The sequence below is a fragment of the Rhinopithecus roxellana genome, chromosome 11, assembly GCF_007565055.1.
Source record: "Rhinopithecus roxellana isolate Shanxi Qingling chromosome 11, ASM756505v1, whole genome shotgun sequence".
Taxonomy (NCBI): domain Eukaryota; kingdom Metazoa; phylum Chordata; class Mammalia; order Primates; family Cercopithecidae; genus Rhinopithecus; species Rhinopithecus roxellana.
The window spans coordinates 73,963,091-73,984,620 of NC_044559.1; the positions used below are offsets into that span (position 1 = coordinate 73,963,091).

The 21,530-nt window shown below is 46.2% G+C and overlaps 1 protein-coding gene across 5 annotated transcripts in view; it reads right to left on the minus strand.

The window, feature by feature from the left end:
• Positions 1 to 2,017: 2,017 nt before the first annotated feature.
• CNNM1 (cyclin and CBS domain divalent metal cation transport mediator 1) overlaps positions 2,018 to 21,530 on the minus strand; it is a 67,787-nt gene continuing 48,274 nt past the window's right edge. For 2 of the 5 annotated variants that reach the window (XM_030940892.1, XM_030940891.1), the window contains 4 exons: positions 19,396 to 19,559; positions 8,316 to 8,499; positions 5,927 to 6,028; positions 2,018 to 4,903 (listed from right to left, as the gene is read on the minus strand). In XM_030940892.1, coding sequence (XP_030796752.1) covers positions 4,824 to 4,903; positions 5,927 to 6,028; positions 8,316 to 8,499; positions 19,396 to 19,559 — 530 coding nt within the window. In that variant the 3' untranslated portion in view covers positions 2,018 to 4,823. Of the gene's footprint in view, positions 4,904 to 5,926; positions 6,029 to 8,017; positions 8,168 to 8,315; positions 8,500 to 19,395; positions 19,560 to 21,530 lie in introns of all 5 variants that reach the window. The other 3 variants (XR_004060053.1, XM_010356069.2, XM_010356070.2) reach the window with 3 other exon arrangements.

Sequence of the window (21,530 nt, forward strand, 5' to 3'; positions counted from 1 at the left end):
GTCTTAGAAGTCATCAAGTCCTGCCTCTCCCCCAGTGAAATAGTCTCTCCCATACGTCGCTGACTCATCCATTTAAATTGGTGGGGTGGTGGTGGTGGTGATGGATTCTTTAAATACCTGCTGAGGCATCCCATTCTGCTGGTGGAGCCTCTTAATTAAAAAAAGAGGCTTATTTACCTTTAGCTCATGGTGAAAGTTCATCTACCTTCAACCAGAATTTGATCTTTGTCCCACTCCCTTGCCCCTCCTTTCCTTCCTTTAAACCACAGATAGTAAATCTACTGGCATTTCTAATCTACCACCTTTCAAGTATTTGAAAGTAGCAGTTGTCATTCCTTGTTTACACTTTTCCATGTGAACCGCCTCTCCCCCACCACTTTTGTTTCTGCACAGGATGTGGTTTCCAGATCCTTCCCTGTCTGGCCGGAGCCCCGGGAGTCCTTCAGAGGGTACTCACTCTGCCAGTGTGTGGTTGGACTGGTGGAAGTTCATGAGTGAACATGATTAGATGCCCTCCCACCCATCTCTTCACAGCCTTCTGAACAAATCAGTCTTTGTTCTCCTTCCAATTTAAAGACACTTGTCATTAGTAAGGGAAGGCAGCCAATAGAGAAGTGGAAGGATTCTACCTTCTGTCAATCTGGCATTCTCTCCAAACACTTTAAACCACTCATTCTCCATGGGGATGATACTGCCTCCATGGGGACGAAAATTGGTTCTTTGGGGGGCAAAAAAAGCCTGAAATACTAAAATGTCACCTTCCAAAGTGCAATCCTACCTGACCGTCTTATTAGTATTTAATTTCTCGTTAGGGAAAATTAAAATTTTCTCTTTAGGGGGCTGCCAAAACCATTAAAGATAAACACATCTTTAAACCTAAGTGACAGTACCAAAGTGCTCAAATGTTTTTAGCACTTGAAAAAAGCCCATCTCAGTGGGAATCTGGCCTTCTTACTTCTATTCTGACAGATATATTGGTTGGTGTGCCTCCCACTGCATTCACCTGAAAAAGGGTTGTGAGTTTGGGAAGCCAGCAGGACTCCTCAGGCTTCTGACATGCCAGTGAACTTCAGAGGTGGGATTTTCACCAATTTTGCCCACTCAAGAGCAGGGCACTCCGACCTCCAGGTTCTGCCAGTTCCCAGGTGTATAACCATGAGCAAGAAGACAGTAACCTCGCAGACAGTAACTGCGCCTCCACAGGGTGGTTGAGAAGGAAATGAGCTAATGGGTACTTGACACAATACTTGGAACATAAAGCCCTTGGCAGAATAGTTGTTTCCATCATTTATTATTACCGTTAGTGAAATGAATAGCCTCTACTGAGGTTCCTGAGAAGAACCTTAAGAGGTTTTGGCATAGGCCCCTAATCCTCCTGTTTGCTTTGAGAAATTAGTAGTAGGTGTCAGATTTCAGCCTTCCTTCCACACGGGCATTAAATGCCCAAACACACCTTCCCACCTGCCTGGCTGTTCCCTCCCTCCAGCATCGGCTTAAAACTGACCAACAGGCCTGGCCCATTCTTGTGTTCCGTTCCCTAGCCTTTGGTTGCAAACTGCCAGAGTCATGCCACTTGGACTCCTTTCCGAAGGTTCTGTGGAAGCCAGCTAGTGTGACCAACATTCTGTCTCAGGGGCTTGTCTGGGTTTAGCCCCCAAGACCTTGAATTTGGACCGCACCTAGCACAGCACCTCACCCATCACGTGGGTCCAGCAAATGCCAGCCCTTCTCACTGTTATCTTAGTGTTCCTTCCTTGTCTTTATGCACACTGGCTTCTCATTTGGGTTTTACTTCTCATTTCTGGCATTCACTCCTGAAAAATCTTACCATCTGCCCTCCCAAAGTAGTGTGCCAAGGCCTCCCCGTGACCTCACCACAGCCTTACACCTGGCCCGGAGCGGCATGCTTCTTCATGCAGGTGGGCCACAGGTGAGATCATTACACATGGGCATCACTCAACCTGCATCTCAAATGAAGCCACGTCAGAAGATTCCAGGGGCAAGGAAAACAGCCACATTCCAGGAAAGGCATTTTCATTTTATTTAAAAATTATTTACAATTTATTGAGCCTTCATAAATGCTTTATTTTAAAATCTTTTTTTAAACCATTTTTTTTAACCTGAAGAAAATCTTTGTGGGGGGGGGCGTGTATTGGGAGGGGAGTGGTGACAGGCTCCATAGGGATTTTGCAAAGGGATGGGTGTAATGCAACAGCAGTGGCTTGAGTCTGGTGGCCTCAGGGGTGATGAAGACCAGCCAGGTAGGCACCCCCGGGGCCAGTGGTCAGCTGGCAGGAAGCCTGCATGATGGTAGTTCTTGCTCAAAACTCACCATTTATTGGTTTGGGTCTAGGTACCCAACGCTGAGGGCTGACACTTCGCCTATTCCTACCAGGCAAGAGCAGGTGTTGGGACTGGATGGCTGTGAAGTTATCTACGAGAAGTCATGCACTGCTGAGCCTCAGGCCAGGCCAGGCAAGGGGTGTGGTGACGTCAATAATCATTGCTGGACAAGGCGTCTCTAGCTCCAAAGTCTTTACTTCCACATGCTGTGGCCCTCCTGTCTGCAACACCTGCTCTGGGTTATTGGGAAGAGGGGACAAAGTTATGTGGGGGTGTTGGTTGTGCAATACTCTAGGGTGTGCCAAGAATTTCTGAGGACTTCCACTTCTTGGTGGGTGCCAGCCTTCCCCATCAATTCATGGACACTTGAGAAGACCACTTATAATGAAAAACCTGTCTCGAACTGCCCAGTTTCCACTTCACTCTGCATTATAGAAACCCTGGGCTGAAAGTTCCACTATTTAAAATAGTAGTTTTATTTGTTTTGTTTTGTTTTGTTTTTTGTTTTTAACTCTTTGTAGGTCTGAGACCTTTGAGAACCTTATGAAAGCTTTAACGCTCTGGAAAAAACATACACGAATAAATACATTAAATACTAACAGTTTTAGGGGTTTCATAGACCCTCTGAAGTCCAACTATGGACCGCCTGGGGTGATGGACCCCAAGTTAAGAACCCCTGAGTTAACGGTTCCTGTGGGTAAGCATTTTCTTCTGAGATGCAGATAACCCAGAGGAATGATCGGTATCCCTCCTCCCTGTGAATGATTGATGGGTGTCGGGAGGTGGGAGTGAGGGTTTTGGAGGAAGAGGAGGGAAGCTGGATGGTATACCATGGGGAAAGGTTTGGGAATGGTTTGGAGATTTAGCAGACAGCACTCAATCAATGAGTTCAATGAGTACCTGACTGAGAGCATCTAAAGGGTAGGAGATAGATTGGAAAGGGAGATACAGATTCTGAAGACAAACCTCACTTACTTCCAAGTTTTCCCTAAGGCTGGCTGTGGTGCTTTTCTCTTTCTTTCTTTCTTTTTTTTTTTTTTTAGACAGAGTCTCGCTCTGTTGCCCAGGATGAAGTGCAGTGGTGTCATCTCAGCTCACTGCAACCTCTGCCTCCCAGGTTCAAGTGATTCTCCTGCCTCAACCTCCCAAGTAGCTGGGACTACATGCCCAGTAGAGATGGGGTTTCACCATGTTGAACAGGCTGGTCTCAAACTCCTGACTTCAAGTGATCTACTTGCCTCGGCCTTCCAAAGTGTTGGGATTACAGGCCTGAGCCACCACGCCCAGCTTTGTGGTTGCATTTGAGAACTGTTTTAGTCTTGGAAGCAGGTATGTGCGGTCACTCTGCCATCTGGTGGTTATGCTTGGAATTGCACCTGCCCCAACTTCAGGAAAAAACCAGAGATCTAGTTAAGTTCTTGGAATAAAGTACACTCAGCTGGTCTGCTAGGGTGTAGTAACGGGTGGGAGAGGGACAAATGCATGAAAGAGAAGAATGATTCTTCAACATTCCTGTGTAACTCTCACTGACGTCCCATGAGAGTATGTATCTTTCTTGGCTAGGTCACCTGGGCACTCTTTGGCTTGTCATGGCTAAACTTGCTTTCAGCACTTACAGTTTTTCCATGTAAGTTTTGTTTGTTTTTTGCTTTGATTTGCACTTAAGACCTGAAGTTCCATCTCTGGCTCCCAACGGGGTCTCTCTGCATCCTGTTCCTTCTCTTCCAGGGCAGAATTATTGATCTATTGAAGACTGCTGATTGGGAGCCAAAACAGATGTGTCCCTGGTAAAAACAGTGACTTGAGGTTCCATCTCACATTCTTCCCATTCCAGCTGAGACATATTTCCCCAGGCTTCTGGAACCCTTATCTAACAGGAAACCAGTCACTAACAGTTTTCTGTGCTGTAATGTCAATCACATGCCAACATGGCTGAGTCCCACTTCTTTAAAGCTCTGGGGGGAATTCTTGGTCCATCCCCTGAACTAATCTTCAGACTTCCTACTGCAGCCTCCCATGTGCCTGTCTGCCAATGGCACCTTGTGAGCCAAGCTATGCATGAAATATATTAGAAAGTTAACATTTTGTTCTGGAGGAAAGAATGGCGAGTTCCAAGATGATAGGTCTCCTGTGGCATCAGGGGATCCCCAAGAATAAAGAAGAACATCGGGGTCCCAGAGTGGCATTATCAGCTTGCAGTCAGACATCTCTTCTCCAGTCCTAGACTATGCTGTGGAAAAGACCATTTCTAGCATGTTCCATTAGCGGCACCTCCTTCTGTTATGGCCATGTCAAGGTTGTGAGTCAAACTGGAGGTAATGAGGGAAAATCTGCCAAACTGACAGCTAGGAAGAGATGGAAGGGAAGGCAGAACGTTCTGTCACCTGTGGGAGGCCTTGGGGGAAGCAGATGATGGGAGGGTGGGTTCTTCCCCAAAGCTCTGGAATTTCACACACCCAATGAATGCTGGCTTCCCCCTGTCATGTGATCAGAGGCGTTAAATTGGAGTTGTCCTCAGAGCTTCTCTTTCCTTCTGGTGACCTCTTCCTTTTTCGGCCACCTGAAAAAAAACAGGTTGCAAGTATCAGCCTGTAACACTGGAGGAACATTCATAATTGCTTGGCAGTCTGAGTTATTTTCAAAACAGAAGCAGAAATGGAGACAAAGCCCTTGACAGCTTGGCTAGAACTAACCTGCATTGTATGCTGGTGCTGATATTGGCATATTTACATCTTGAAAGATTAGGATGTACTTTTCACATAAGATGCCATCTCTGAAAAGTCACAAACCCAGGCTAGTGCCTGGAATTGAGATTTCCTGGAGGGGATTGAGTAAAGTCCATGTAACACCTCAGGCCCATGCCTCCCGCGCCCCTTGGGGGCCAGCCCCTCTGACTGCCAGACACCCTCAGAGAGGACCAATCTCATAGGCTTTGATGTCCCATGAATCAGGGTTGATTGCTGTAGCTGGGAGCCATTTCCAGGGACCTGCATTCTCTAGCTCTGAAGCAACCTCCTTTCTGCAGTGGGGCAGGTGGGCATAATTACATAGTTGTCCTCAAGGATGAGAGAGCGATCTGTTCCCAGGTCTGTTTTTAGGAAGGCATATCTTCACCTTGTTCTCTCCACCATTGACTTCCGTGTGTGGAGGAGAGTGCTCTCTTTCTATTGAGTCTCCTGGACACTAATTCTTTAAAGAACTAGACAGTAAATATTGGAGGCCTGTGGGCCATATGGTCTCTGTCACAATTACTCGTCTCTGACATTGTTGCCATAGATAACAAATGGATCTGTCTGTGATCCAGTAAGTCCTTACTTACAAAAACCAGTAAAGGAGGGAGGTCAGAATTGACCTGTGGGCATGGTGTACAGTCTCCTGTCCTAGAGGAAAACAACTGAATGAGACAGATCCCAAAACTATCAAGGGTGCAGTGCTGGCCCAATCCCTTTTGCGGATTTCCACAATTGTACTTCATGGCTAAGAGGAGTCCATGGCTCCTCCCCCAGGAGGAAGATGCTAACATGCTTTTCCTACTAACCATCAGCAGGGTGGCTTTCATCTGGGTGAAGAACTAGCTACTCACTCAAGGTTCTCAGCAGCTTCTTGCCCACGTTTTCCTCAAAATCGCTACTGCAGGGGCTGGTCTCTGTATCCAGGTTGATGTTACAACATTCACTATCTGATGCTGAGAAAGGAAAGAAGAGAGAACTCAAGTTGTCTCAACCTACACACTCAGGCATCAAGACAGGGTGATTCTGAGTGACATCCCTCAGTAGGTGAAGTTTAAGACTTGAGCCAAGGCGAGGGTGGTGTAATAAGGCAGGGATGCCCAGGAAACTGCTGGGTGTCATTAGTTAGCAAGAGGCATTTTAGTGCCACAAAAGGAAGAAAAAGATGGAGAACAGGAGCAGGAATCCAATGATCCATGCAAAGTCAGAAATCATTCCCTCTCCTCAAACACTGTTTGGCAAGAGAGAGGGGTTAGAGAACAATGTGTTCTCCACCCAGTCTATTTGCCAGACTAAAAGCACACGTGAGGACAGGTGGAGGTCTCCTTGGTCCATTTGCACAAACCCTGGAAAGCCACAGGGTTCAACAACAATGTCCCTGTCTTCTCCCGCAGGACTCAATGGGAATTCAAAGAATTACAGAACCTGAGAGCCCAGAAGGGGGCCAAGCCCTACCACCAATGCAAATAAAAAACTAAACAGAAGGCAGAGTGGTGTGCTGGAAACTGCACTGAACTAAAGCCATGAGGCTGAGCCTGCTTCTGATGCAGTGTTTGGACTTGAGCAAGTTGTTTCCCCTCTCTAGGCCTCCAGGGTCCTCATGTGTCGCAGGACGAGGGTAGACTAGACGATCTCCAAGACTACTCCATCACCTTCATTCTTACTCTTTTGTTACATTTTCATGCTGTGTGCTTTAGCTACTAGATTTGGTGTTGAGGGCAGAAAAAGAACATCAGTTCTAAATTCAGGTCCTGGAACAGTGACCATGTATGTCCCAGATTTTCTGGGTCAGTCACAAGTTCAAGCATATTGTCTTGTTGACTTTAAATTTTTTTTTTTTTTTGAGACGGAGTCTTGCTCTGTCGCCCAGGCTGGAGTGCAGTGGCGCCATCTCGGCTCACTGCAACCTCCGCCTCCCAGGTTCAAGCGATTCTCCTGCCTCAGCCTCCTGAGTAGTTGGGATTACAGGCACCCACCACCATGCCCGGCTAATTTTTGTGTTTTTAGTAGAGACGGGGTTTCACCATGTTGGTCAGCCTGGTCTCGAACTCCTGATGTTAGGTGATCCGCCTGCCTGGGCCTCCCAAAGTGTGGGATTATAGGCACGAGCCACCATGCCAGGCCATCTTTAAAAATCTTTGAGCGCTTTTTCAGGTTGTTGCTCTGGACTTGAGGAGCCCTATACTATGGATTGAAGTAGGTCTGACAGGTCGGGCAGGGGAACTACTGGCTTGGGTGCAGGCCTAGGGGGCTACTGAAAGCTTGGGGAAGTACATCTCGGTGAGGCAAACACAGAAGCTTCTCAGGACTGCTGGGACCCTGGGCGCTCAGAGCAACACCACTGTCAAGGCAGCAGTGTTCAGCGTCTCGGAGGTGATATGATCTGAGACCTCAGGAAAAGTCTATAGACTACACCTTTGGTCAAAGCCACAGCTAGTTAGAATGTTTCCTAATCAGTTTCCTAATCTGTGAGGTAGGCCTAATAATAGCTACGTAACATTTATAAAGCATGGTACTGAACACTGTGATATGCCTTTTATGTACACTATCTCATTTATACTCAAAGCTACTTTATAAGATAGCTGTCATAATTTATACCTATTAACATAAGGATACTTATTCCGATAAAAAAACTGAGTCTTAGGTTTAATAACTTGCCTAAAATTGCATAACTCCTAAATGAAGGAGCCAGGGTCTGAATCCAGGCAGAAACCCAACTCCTAATACTGCCCTACACAGTTTTCCTGGGAGAATGAATCAGACAGGGCCTGATGCATGGTAGGTGCTCAGTAAATGTTTCCTTTCCCTGGCTGTGTAAGGAGGTTGGAGGTTTAACGCAGGGGCTGCGGTCCCAGGGCTCCCCTCAGCCAGCTTTCCCTGGGCCATCCCAGTACCCAAAGGCAATGATCCCCCTAGTTCCGCTAGGCCCAGTCGGCCTCCCTGACCTGCTCTCGTGGGAACGGCTGCAGGAGACAGCGTGAGCTGCTGTGTGCTGTGCTCCTCGAAGTCAGTCATTTCTTCCTGGGTGAAGGCCAGCTCCTCCATCCTCAGGTACACTACCTCGCCGGGGCTTCTCAGCCCATCTGAGCGGCTGCCTGGGGAGGACAGCGAGTGCATCACCTCTCTGCTTTGGAGAAGACCCAGGGCTCAGGTGGTGTGAGCCCTGGGCAGGGCTAGAAGAGGAAGGCAGGGTCGTCCTCACCCCACACCAGCCCGGCCTGCCCGTCTGCCCAGCTGACTTACACGGCAGGCTGTTCCTGTTGTTCAGGAGCGTGATGGCGGGGTCATCCTTAGGGGTCTGGGGTGTGCCCCGGGTTGTGGGGGCCTTGGTGGAGTCCCCGTCTGTGAAGGCCTCCATGTCAGGGGACTGAGGTGAGCTGTCCATGTGGCAGGCAGTGAGTGCGTTCTGATACTGCTGCCGTGTGATCTGGAAGGAAGAGGGCAGGAGCTTAGGAGCAGCTAGGCAGAGCCCTTCTGGATGCAGCCAGCCTTCCCAGGCTCAGGGCCAGCCTCGCTGGGGTGCTTGGAACCCTTGGCCTCTGAGGCCTGAGATCCACCAACGGGGGCCTTACTCACGCTGTAGCAGTCCAGCAGGGACAGTGAGGGGCCCTTTGCTGCTCTGCCACCAGCTCCCACTGTTCATTTTTATTGGCACCTGGAAGAACCAAACCTTCTGAGACGCTGGAGAGGATGGAGGGCATCTTCAGAAAGCAGGGTGGTTGTCCATGGAGAAGTTTAAAACACACATTTATACTATTGCCAAAGGCCCAAAGGGTCAGTCGGGGGTGACTTGGTGAGAATAAGGTAGGACTCCAGCAGCGAAGCTCTCAAGCCCTAGGTCTCAGTGTTGGGAAGCTGGAGGCTAAGGCCTGAGAGAACACGGGCATTTCTGATTTGGGCTAAGCGCATCCCTGGATGTAGGGTCATGCTCCTATGTTGGCAGGGACCACAGCAGGAGGTCTCCCAGCTGTCTCCTCAAATCACAGGAGTCAGACTTGTGATTTTCCTGATGTGTCCAATGTCACCCACAAGTGAAGGCATCTGGAGGGTCAGGCTGCAGCCAGACCAGACAGGAGTCTCCACGATTCCAGGCAGGAAAAATACAGATCAAATGTCTCTTCTAAAAGGCAGCAGGGTGTCTCGGTCACCCCTGTTCTCTGGGTATACAACACAGACTGGCACTGTGAATCCTTGCTAGCAGTGAAAACAGACTAGGTTGTGTGCCACCCTGTACAGGGATGTGAAACCGCTCGCCAGTGGCTGGCACTGGGGGAAGAATGGAAATAGTATGTGGCATAATATCCTTCCCAATCATACCATCTCCTAAAGCGTTTTCATCCCCCCTTCACTGCATTAGCGCTAGAGAACGAACAAATTCTGCTCATTTTGCCTTCTCTTTCCTTTGGGGCAGAATTGGTATCACATGTTGAAACAGAAAAGATTTCTGCTGGCAGTAGGAGAGGGGATGGTTAAGGCTTATACACTGTGACTGAGAGTAGGCTTGAAGTTGGCTTTGTATCTGGTAAGGTCTCAACAGTGGCTCCTAGTCAACTACTCACAAGACCCATTATTTTACTGGACACGATCAATCCTTTCTTTAACAAACTTCAGGATATTTTGCAAGAGAACCAAGCAAATTCTAAGCACAACTAATCTAATCACAAAACACCAGTTAAGAATGCATGCCTTTTTGCAGAGCATATGGGATACACACATACAGAGATTCCAGGCTTCTAATCATACTCCTGCCCATTTGGGTGGGCAAATAGGGTTTTCTATTGATGGTTTAAATCAGTGATTCTCAAACCTCAGCATCAGAATTATCTGAAGGACTTGTTAAAACAAGATTGTTGGCCGGGTGCGGTGTCTCAAGCCTGTAATCCCAGCACTTTGGGAGGCCGAGACGGGCGGATCACGAGGTCAGAAGATCGAGACCATCCTGGCTAACACGGTGAAACCCCATCTCTACTAAAAAATACAAAAAACTAGCCGGGTGAGGTGGCGGGCGCCTGTAGTCCCAGCTACTCGGGAGGCTGAGGCAGGAGAATGGCGTAGACCCGGGAGGCGGAGCTTGCAGTGAGCTGAGATCCGGCCACTGCACTCCAGCCTGGACGCCAGAGCGAGACTCCGTCTCAAAAAAAAAAAAAAAAAAAAAAAAAAAAAAAAACCAAGATTGTTGGGTTTAACTCTGAGTTTCTCATTTGCTAGGTCTGGGGTGGAGACTGAGAATTTGCATTTTTAGCAAGTTCCTGTGTTCCTGGTGCTGCTAGTCTGGAGATCACACTTTGAGACCTGCTGATTTAAGACCTAGTTAAAATCAGATACAGGTACTACTCAGGTTTTGTTTTTTTTCTTCTGAAGGATTTTAAAGGACAAAGCAGCAAAGTGTTAACAACTGGCTTTGATATTTTTTAGGTCAAAATGGTATGTTCTTTGTTCTATGGCGTGGAACCACAGGTCTCCACTTAGCATTTATCCAAAGTCTTCAATCGATTCAATGTGCTTGTTGAGAACACCTGACTTTTGCCACTCCCTCTGTTGGGAAGTGAGAAGTCAGGTTCCAAAATTTCCCCCAAAGATGAGGAAATTTGGCTCTAACACCAAAGGGCGGGAAAATTCCCTAAATGACCCTTGGTAAGCCCAGTAAAGCAGCTGATCTTACTCTATTTGGGTTCTTTAGTTATTTAGATTTGGCTTCTACTTTAGTCAAAGGACAAATGTCCCTTCACCTAAGAAATACGGCAGGAAACATACTGCCAAGAACTGAAGTTCAAGTCCCAATTTTGCCACTTTCAAGCTGGGAGACCTTGGCCAAATATATATACATTTTTAATCAGCCAATGGGCAAATGAATACACTGGCCACATTGTTAACCTCTCTGATCTTATAAAAGAGGCCCAGAGATAATGAGATAACATGAGTGAATCTATTATACAAAACTGTTAGGAATGGTTGTTTAAAACATGCCCACATGCATGTCTCACCATTTGACTTTATAATGGGCATACATTTCAAAGACAACTGTCAAGCTTACCATCTCATCATGTCTAAATTGCCCATGGCACACAGGGTGGAGGTGGGGCAAGGAGCAGTGTCCCCTCTGCCCCCAGAGTCAGTGTGACTGGAGACACTGTGAAAGCAAGACTAGGTCTTGGAAAAATAAAACCTTAATCAAGAAAATAAAGCAAAAGGAAAAGTAGGGGAAGGAAGGCAATTCCAAGTATGGACAGTGGAGAAGGGGGACAGAAGGAAAGGGACAGTAAGTGAAGAAAGGAGAGGAGAAAGAGAGAAGGAAGGGGCTGTTTCAGTAGGCTTTGAAATGGATTTGCTGGCTCAGGGCTCCTCTGAGTTGGTAGACTGGCTGCTTCCCCCAAGCTGGAAGTCTCTTGGGAATGACTATTGTTGCAAAATGCTCTATATTATTCAACTAATTTATTTTTGGAAAAGTTCTGACCAGATTTTATCTTCAGTGAGTTCTACCAGTCTTTTTAAAAAATTTTTTTTTGAGATGGAGTCTCGCTCTGTCTTGCCCAGGCTGGAGTGCAGTGGTGCAACTTCTGCCTCCCAGATTCAAGCAATTCTCCTGTTTCAGCCTCCTAAGTAGATGGGACTATAGGTGCACGCCACAGCACCCAGCTTATTTTTTTGTATTTTTAGTAGATACAGGGTTTCACCATATTGGTCAGGCTGATTTTGAACTCCCGACCTCAGGTGACATCACCCTCCTTGGCCTCCCAAAGTGCTGGGATTACAGGTGTGAGCCACTGCGTTTTTAAGAAACAATGATAAGCCCCTCTTGTTACCCGGAATCAAGGACCCAGGAACTCTAACCCTCTCTTTAAGCATCATCAGGGAGGAAAGGATGGGAAGAAAGTAGTTTTGGTAACAATACTGAGTGAATGGGACACAATACCTTGTAAGGTACTGAGTTCCTCATCATTGGAGGCATTCACACAGATGTTAAACCACCACTTGTCAGTGATGCTAAAGAGAAGATTCAGACAGCCACAGCCAGGGTCTGCCATTAGTGGGAAGAAGCACAGCAGTGTATGGCAGTGAGAGTGGGGAGGGGCAGGGGCTGGAGAGGGTCTGCACTGTTGGTGGGTGTTTATATAAAAGGAAAGGTACCACCCAATGGCTAAATCATCTATGTGACTCATGGCCTTAACAGCCTTGCTTTCACACAGCTCCGTTTTTTTAAAAAAGTTTTTAAAAATCATGAATTCCTGCCATGTCATTGTGTTGCCTTAAAAGAAATAGTTGACAAAGTGCCAATGTATCCAGGGAAGCAACTCTGCTCTGCTTCTTCCACAGGCATTTCTAGGTTCGGGTATCACTTCTTGTCAGTTCCTTCCCCTTGTTCAACAACTTACGATAACTTCTTTTAATCTAGCATAATACTGCTGAAGATAAATATAACGTGAGTCCCACGGGTAATTCAAAGTTTTCTAGTGGTCACATTTTACAAAATAAAAACAGGTAAAGTTAATTTTAATAACATATTTCATTTAACCCAATATATCCAAAATAATTTCCCATCATCATGTGATTAGTATAAAGTGATTAGTGAGGAATTTTACATTCTTTTTTGTACTGGTCTTGAAATACAATGTGTATTTTGCATTTATAGCACATCAGTTTGAAAGAGTCACACTTCATGCGTTCAACAGCCACGTGTACTAAATGGCTGTATTTATACATGGCTACTGGCTACTGTACTAGATGCTGAAGGTTTAGTGGACCGCCTAAACGGCTGTGCCCAGTTTCCCTGACCTGGCCTCGCAGGGCCGGCAGCACTCCCACTACTCACCAGGACAGAACCACTGGCCCCGCCCAGCTCCTCTCTCTACCCAGTCCCTTGAATGCACCATGTCTACTTGCCTTCCATATGTGTTTAAGGGTGTCCCTTTGCATGGCATTGCCTTACCTCTCCTTTTGTTCTTTCCAAATTCCTAAAGTACATTCTCCAGCCAATTAGTGCTTAAAAAATTCCAGATAGTGGCTCACGCCTGTAATCCCAGCACTTTGGGAGGCCGAGGTAGGTGGATCACGAGGTCACGAGTTCGAGATCAGCCTGACCAACATGGTGAAACCCTGTCTCTACTAAAAATACAAAAATTAGCCAGGCATGGTGGCGCATGCCTGTAATCCTTACTACTCAGGAGGCTGAGGCAGGAGAATCACTTGAAATCAGGAGGCAGAGGTTGCAGTGAGCCAAGATTGTGCCACTGCACTCCAGCCTGGGGGACAGAGAGAGTCTCTGTCAAAAAAAAAAAAAAAAAAAAATTCCACATAATTTTGTAATGAATTAGATAGTACCCACATTGGTCACTATTATTTAACTTACCTTAAGTTTCCTCTCTCTAACTAGGTCTTAATCTACTTATAAGGCAGAGGATATATTTTTATTAGATTTATATTTCTGTAGTATAGCTCATGGCACCCAGAACTGTTGTTAATGCTTAACAAATATTTATTGATTAGCTGATTGAGGGAATCAAGCCACTTTTCAACAGACTCCATGTTTTTGTTTCCTCTTCATTGCAGTAGCTATAACCATTTATTAGCAACAGCTTTAGTTCAAATTGTCTTCTCTCATAGAGTGGCCAGTTTAGAATCCAAGCACCCACTAAGCTACAAAGGAAGCGGAGGTCTGTTTATTCTGAAACTAGCAAAAAGCAAGGGTCTTTCTGGACATTTTGACTTAGCAGCCAAGGTGTCCAGAAGTTAACCTTTAGGCTAATGTGATGTCTCCTGTCATTTTATTTTAGAGACAGGGTCTCGCTCTCTTGCGCAGGCTGGAGTGCAGTGGCATGATCACAGCTCACTGTAACCTTAAACTCCTGGGTTTAAGCAATCTTCCTGCCTCAGCCTCCCGAGTGGCTGGGACTACAAGTGCATGCCACCATGCCTGGCTAATTTAAAAATTTATTTTTGTCGAGATGGGGTCTTACTTTATTGCCCAGGCTGGTCTCACACTCCTGGCCTCAAGTGATTCTCCTGTCTCAGCCTCCCAAAGTGGTGGGATTACAGGTGTGAGCCACTGCACCTGGCCTTCTGTCATGGTATGATGTTCTGTTTTCACTTTCAAGTGGTTTATTCCTCCATGAAGACACAATGCTGCAATCTAGGGATTTGGCCACCAGATGGTGATGAGGAATCTTGGTCAAGGTTATGCAGTCCAGACTGTAAGACATCTGCCAAGTATTCTTAGCTTAATGATGACATAGAGCACATTTCAAAAAACCTTCATAAGAATTCTTTGGTACCTTCATAACTTATTAACTACGATTAACCATGGCTTTGTTTAACACCTTTCCCAGATAACTATTAGATGCACCTTTCTATCTTATTTTGTAACTTATCTTGAAGTTCAATTACTCCTGGACTTAATTCTGGACCTTCAGTCTGTTGGATATAAAAAGCCCTTGCAAAACCTTCCAGCAACCAACCACAGGGGCTTCAACCTGTGAAACTACTTATATTGCAGTCTTCCCTTTAGCTTCCCCGCAAACCCTCATGTTAAAAAACACAGTAACAACAAAAGGAAACGGGGAGAGACAGGTGAGGGAGGTAGATAAATGAGCAGCCTAAATAACGTCCCTAACACAGTCTAATCAATCAGGAGGAGGTAATTTTCAATGTTAATCTAAGGCAGAATTTTATATTAAAAAAAAGAAAAGAGAAAATCAAAACAAAAAAGACACGTGTTAAAACAAGAGTTTGAACTCACAGAATTCCTTTTTGGAGAACTACCCATTTTAATCAAAGTTTTTTTTTTTTTTTTTGAGACGGAGTTTCGCTCTTGTTGCCCAGGTTGGAGTGCAATGGCACCGATCTTGGTTCACCGCAACCTCTGCCTCCCGGGTTCAAGCAATTATCCTGCCTCAGCCTCCCGAGTGGCTGGGATTACAGGTGCCTGCCACCATGCCTGGGTAATTTTTATATTTTTAGTAGAGATGGGGGTTTCGCCATGTTGACCAGGCTGGTCTTGAACTCCCAACCTCAAGTGATCTCCCTGCCTCACCCTCCCAAAGTGCTGGGATTACAGGTGTGAGCCACTGTGCCTGGCCTAAAGAGGTTTTTGAATAACACTTTTTTTTTTTTGAAGACAGAATCTCACTCTTGTCACTCAGGTGGAGTACAATGGCGTCACCTTGGCTCACTACAACCTCCGTGTCCTGGGTTGAAGCGATTCTCCTGCCTCAGCCTCCTGAACAGCTGAGATTACAGATGTCCACCACCACGCCGGGCTATTTTTTCTTGTATTTTTAGTAGAGACAGGGTTTCACCATGTTGGCCAGGCTGGTCTGAAACTCCTAACCTCAGGTGATCTGCGTACCTCAGCTTCCCAAAGTGCTGGGATTACAGGTGTGAGCCACTACACCCAGTTGAATAACACTTAATTGGTTTCCACTTTCCTCTCAACTTCTCTACTTTTGAAATTTAGTCTTCTTAACTTCAAAATATCCAGATGGAAAGAAAGACCAAGTTCTGTGCTGCTCAGCTGCACTGATCACAGCAAAGTCTTCTGTTTGGACAAAAAGGACAGACACACCTGAGAACTGACCTGGGATTTGGCATTCTCAACACTGCCACTATCTCACATTAGGAAACAGACTTTTATGTTCCTTGTGATTTGCAGAATGTTCCTTTTCCTTATGTTCTAGGGTTGGAGATATGAGATCATTGGCAAGTTTTGTTTTTGTTTTTGTTTTTGAGACAGAGTCTCCCTCTGTCGCCCAGGCTGGAGTGCAGTGGCACGATCTTGGCTCACTGCCACCTCTGCCTCCCAGGTTCAAGTGATTCTCCTGCCTCCGCCTCCCGAGTAGCTGGGATTATAGACGCCTGCCACCACGCCTGGCTAATTTTTGTATTTTTAGTAGAGATGGGGTTTTGCCATGTTGGCCAGGCTGGTCATGAACTCCTGACATCTGGTGATCCACCCACCTCGGCCTCCCAAAGTGCTGGGATTACAGGTGTGAGCCACCATGCCCAGCCCATAGGCAAGTTTTAAGAAAATCCTTACAAACTTAATGCTAGGTAATCATCTTACCACATTCCTCTGAGGAGTTGCCAAATCCATCTCCTGAAAGTACTGTCCAATCTGTAAAGCCTAATGATGTTTTGCCCATTGAACATGACTCTTCAAAATCTCCTTCACTTTTCTACTCCAAGCAGCAAACCAAATCTTCATACTGATTTTCTCAACTTCTGATATGAACGGTTATGGATTGAATGTTTGTGTCCCCTCAATATTCATATGTTGAAACTCTAACCCCAATGTGGTGGTATTAGCAGGTGGGGCCTTTGGGAGGTGATTAGGATATAAAGGTGAATTCCTCATGAATGAGATTAGTGCCCTTATAAGAAGAGAGCTTGTCAGCACTTTGGGAGGCCGAGGTGGGAATAGAGCTTGTCAGCACTTTGGGAGGCCGAGGTGGGAATATCACTTGAGGCTAAGAGTTTAAGACCAGCCTGGTCAACATGGTGAGACCCTGTCTCAATTTAAAAAAAAAAAAGAAAAAAAAGGAGAGAGTTTACTTCCTTTCTTTGATCTCCACCATGAGAGAATACAATGCGAGGTAATCTGAAAACTAGGTAGTAAGCCTTCATCAGATGCTGAATCTGTGGGCACCTTGGACTTCGCAGCCTCCAGAATGGTGAAAAATAAATATCTGTTCAAACCACACAGTTCATGGTCGTTTGTTACAGTGGCCAAAACTGACTAATGTAAATGAAAAGAGAAACAAACATAAAAATTCTGGCTGAGTGCCATGGCTCATGCCTGTAATCACATCGCTTTGGGAGGCTGAGGTGGGAGGATTGCTGGAGGCCAAGATTTTGGAGTGAGAGCCCTGTCTCTACAAAATAAATAAATAAATAAAATAAATTAAATAAAAATCCCACCACACTTAAAATAGAATCCAAATTCCTTACTATGGCCTAAAGATCCCAGGTGTCCACCTCTGATGCTACATTCTCATGGAGCCTCTGCCTTTGCACACCATGGGCCGGCACTCAGACCTTTAAACTACCAAGCTCCTTCCAGCCTCTGTTGTTTCTATCTTGAACATTCTCCCCCTCCCCTTTCAAGTCTCAGCAAAATTGTCCTTCCTCAGCCTATTTGATAACCATTTCAAGAGCAGTCTCCTTGCCTTCTCTGCCCAATCACTGATCCCAATGACCTCTTTATTCCCTTCACAGCCCTTATTACTACCTGAAATTACCTAGGTTATGTACATGGTTGTCGTCTTTCTCCCCCATTAGCCTGTAAGCTCCCGAAAGGCAGCAGCTTGCTGTCTTCACCACAGTATCTCAACAGTGCCAAGAACACAGCAGGCCTCCATTAAATATTTGTTGAATCATGTACTCATATTATGACTTTCCATTTCTTTCCTCACAGATCACATGTCCAACACGACAACCAACCAGACTTAACATATTAGAGTTCTTCTTTTCCCACTTTTTTCCCTACCTCCCCTTCTGGGGAAGGTCTGCATTAGCAATGAGAAAGCTTCAGGACTGGAAGCTACGAGGAGCAGAATCATGGGCTATGGTTTTCTAAGGTTTAACCTCCTTGTCACATTAGACTTAAGTGTCCACAGTCGTATGCACCCATGAGCATTGCCCGGTCAGCTTGTAAAGGCACTTCCCTGGGTTCCTTTAGCTCCGATGTCCTATCACTAACTCTAAAGCCCACTGACTTTAGGGCTTGGATTCTGGAGGCGGAAAGACCCAACTTTGAAGCTTGGCTGTGCCATTTACTAGCCATGTGACCTTATACTCCTCAAACCTCAACTCTTCATCTAGAAAATAGGAATGACAGCAACACCTACCTCATAGGGTGGCTGTGAGATTAAATGGATAATTCAGGCAAAGGACTCAGTAAAGTGCCTTGCACAGTTTACTGCAAAAAATAGTTATTGTCTCACCCCGTCCCCCAGGTTCTATCCCTCCCTCGGAACATTCCACGGTTACTTTTCAAAGTTACTTTTATACGCTGATATCAGTTTTAACTCAGGGCTATCCACAAAGTCCTGAAACACAGAAAACCAGCCAGCACACACCCCTCTCCAAATAATCAAGGTATGTATTCTGGAAAGAAGGACCTTCTTCCACCCTAGTGTTTTCAGTGCACCTCTCATGACCCAGCCTGCAACTGGTACAACAGCTACCAAGTGAACTCACTGGGTGTTTTGTTGGCCTGGGATAAATGGGGCTCTAGCTAGATCTCAGGCCAAAGTTTGTAACGGTTTGCAGAATACTAGGAAACAAAACAGGCCGGGTGCGGTGGCTCACGCCTGTAATCCCAGCACTTTGGGAGGCCGAGGCGGGTGGATCATGAAGTCAAGAGATCGAGACCAACCTGACCAACATGGTGAAACCCTGTCTCTACTAAAAATACAAAAATTAGCTGGGCATGGTGGTGGGCGCCTGTAGTCCCAGCTACTTGGGAGGCTGAGGCAGGAGAATCGCTTAAACCACAGAGGGGGAGGTTGCAGTGAGCTGAGATCATGTCACTGCACTCCAGCCTGGGCGACAGAGCAAGATTCTGTCAAAACAAAACAAAACAAAACAAAACAAAAAAACCCAAACCAAAACAACAACAACAAAAAACACCTACGGAAACAAGAGAAAAGGGAAAATGTTAAAGGCTCCTGTGTGATGCCAATCCCAGTGAGGAGTATGAAGAAACAGCTCCCCTCCTCTTTAATTATGAGGCCATGAGCCTTGCTACCTCTCTCCTGGGCAATTGCACATGGTTCTTCAAATAGCTTAGTAATTTTCAAGCAGTCCCACTAGTGACTACAAAAGATTTTCAGTTAACACACAGGTCAAGTTGTGTTTTAGACTTTAAGGTATAAAAATATATTATCATATGTAAAAGTATAGCATGGTTTCTTCTTTTTAACCAAAAGACAGGTAGATGTATAGCATGGTTTCTTCTATACATCACTTGGTTTATTAATCACCTGCAAACTTATCTTAGAAAAATCTTATCTTAGAAAAACCAATGAATAAAATCAAGCTGATGCCAATGGTAGGGGATCCCAAGGAAATGATTCTGGCAGCAACTTGTGTCAGACAAGCTAACCTATTGCTTTGTGCTTCATTTTCCCACATGGTAAAAGGGGGCCAGGAGATGTCAAAAGAGTGACAAATAATGAACAGTCCTAAAGCTGACTCAAAACAGCCTTTATACAGCCAGTAGCAGTTACCACCCAGCAGTGTATTGGAACACAGGGGGAGTCTTCTTGCCCCGGACACCCAGCCAATGCTGCCCACTGGGAAGGAGAGGATAACCTTCTGGGAGAGTTACCTTCACAAACTGCACATCGCTGAGGATGTGGACTGAGTAGTCGGGCATGTAGAGGTTGTTGTTGCTGCTGTACAACTGGGTGTTGCTGCCCCCAAAGTCACTGCGCTCTCGGTTTGGAGACTCAGAGCGATTCAACCCACTGCAGCGAGAAGGGGACCGGTTTACTGCAGATGGTGAGAGATGGAGAAAAGACAAGGAGGGATGGGTGGGGAGGAAGAAGTGGAAGGGAGGGAGGGAGACAGGGAAGGAGGGGGAGACAGATGTTGTTTACTGAGGTCCTATACAACTTTCAGGCAATGGTAACACTGGGTGGTGGTGACAGGGCTCACCCGTCCCATCAGAGCCTGGGAAGTTGCTGAGCTGCTTTGTCGATGTTTATTCCTTTGAGGAACAAATACCTAAGACAAACACATGGCTCCCTTCCACTTGGGCTGCTCCCCACAACCTCTCCCAGTGAGGAGCTGGAGCATCTGTTTCCCCCAGACGGGGGACGGGTGGTTCACATTTTCCTTGGTTCTTGTCTTCAGATTAGGTGCACATGGACCCTGCACGAGATGATGTCGGTACTATAAGCGTGGCTTGCTACCCTAGACCATGAGCCCCTCTACCATGGTGAGGTATTTTACATCAACTCCAATCACAAAACTTATTTTAGAAAGGCCAAGGCCTTGGGTTTGCCCTCAAAACCATCGTCACAGCATAGGCAACCAATCCTCACGTGGCCTTACATTATAGTGGGAAGAACTCAGGCCTGCTCCCACATTGGCAGGGCCTGGGACAAACGGAAGCCCACAAACCACAAGGATAAATATTTTTAAGTTAGAAGTTACATTAATAAATGGTAAAAATAGGCTTATCCTCTTCCTTGACAAATGTTCATAGCAACCATGCCAGAAAACAGAACTGTGGGTGGATAGCCAGCCCTGTCCCCAGGGCTTCTGGACCCCTGGTCCCCTAGGATTGTTTGGGTGGGGATTCCAGGATTCTGGATATCTGAAATGTGGTTTAGAAGGGAGGACACAGGCTTTGGCTCAGCACATCCCTTTGGCCCTGAGAACTCCTTGCCCCGTATAGATGGGCTGGACTGAGAAGGGCCAAGGTGTGGGTCTAGGACTGGGCTCCCTCTTGCATAGGCCTGAGGGGGGCACTGGGATAATCTGCACGTCTTCTGTCAAAGATCTCCTGAATGCTTTAGCCAGGTTCTTTTCACATTTTTAAGAAACACTTCTTGGAAAAGTTCGATTAAGACCGTGTCACTTGGTTTTATGTGAGCTGCCCTCTCCAGGAACAACAGAAAAGAGGATACCAAAGGTGACTCCAACATCATCTCAACCATGGAACCACCCCAAGTGGTAGACTGCAAAGCTCCCCCAATCCTTCCGCTTCTTCCAAAAAAGGGGATGAGGAGGCTGTCAGCTTCTCTTAACACAGATTTAGCTCAGGGGGCTCAAATGAAGAATCAGATTATTTATAGATTCTGCTCTTTCAGGGTAGAACCTTGGGAATTTAATCCTGTCTCTTGAGATAAAGCAAAATATTTGATTAGCATCGATTTGGAATGAGTCATGGAAAGTTGATGATCTATTTAGCTGCCAAGCTGTTGCCTGGCAAACCATGCAGCAGAAAGAGTAAAACGATAGGTTGAATCATTTTCTCATTAGAACCATAATCATCACTGCCTTGATCTGATTACAGAATTAAGGAGTCCACTTCCAGTCTTCCCCCTTCTCAGTAAGTGTCATCCACTTACATGCAGTTCCTGAAACCAGAAACCCGGGATTGTCCTTGACTCCTGCCGCTCCCTCAGCCCCACATGGAGCCTCGCTATCCATCTGACATAATGAGCCCATCGGTCCTATCTCTGTCTCCACTCAAATCCCAGCTACCTCAGCCTCACCTGGACCACAGTCTCCCCACTTACTATCTTATAATCTGTTTTCACCTCAGCTGCCAGAATCGCATTTTTAAAACACAAATCAGCTTCCTATTGTGTCTGAATAAAATCCAAATTCCTTGCCGTGACCTGTTCCCTGCTTTCCTATCTGATCTTATCTTGGGGCCTCCTTTCCCCTCTCTTGCTTTGCTTTAGCCACTGGCCTCCTTGGGTATCCTTAACCATGCAGGCTTTGCCCACC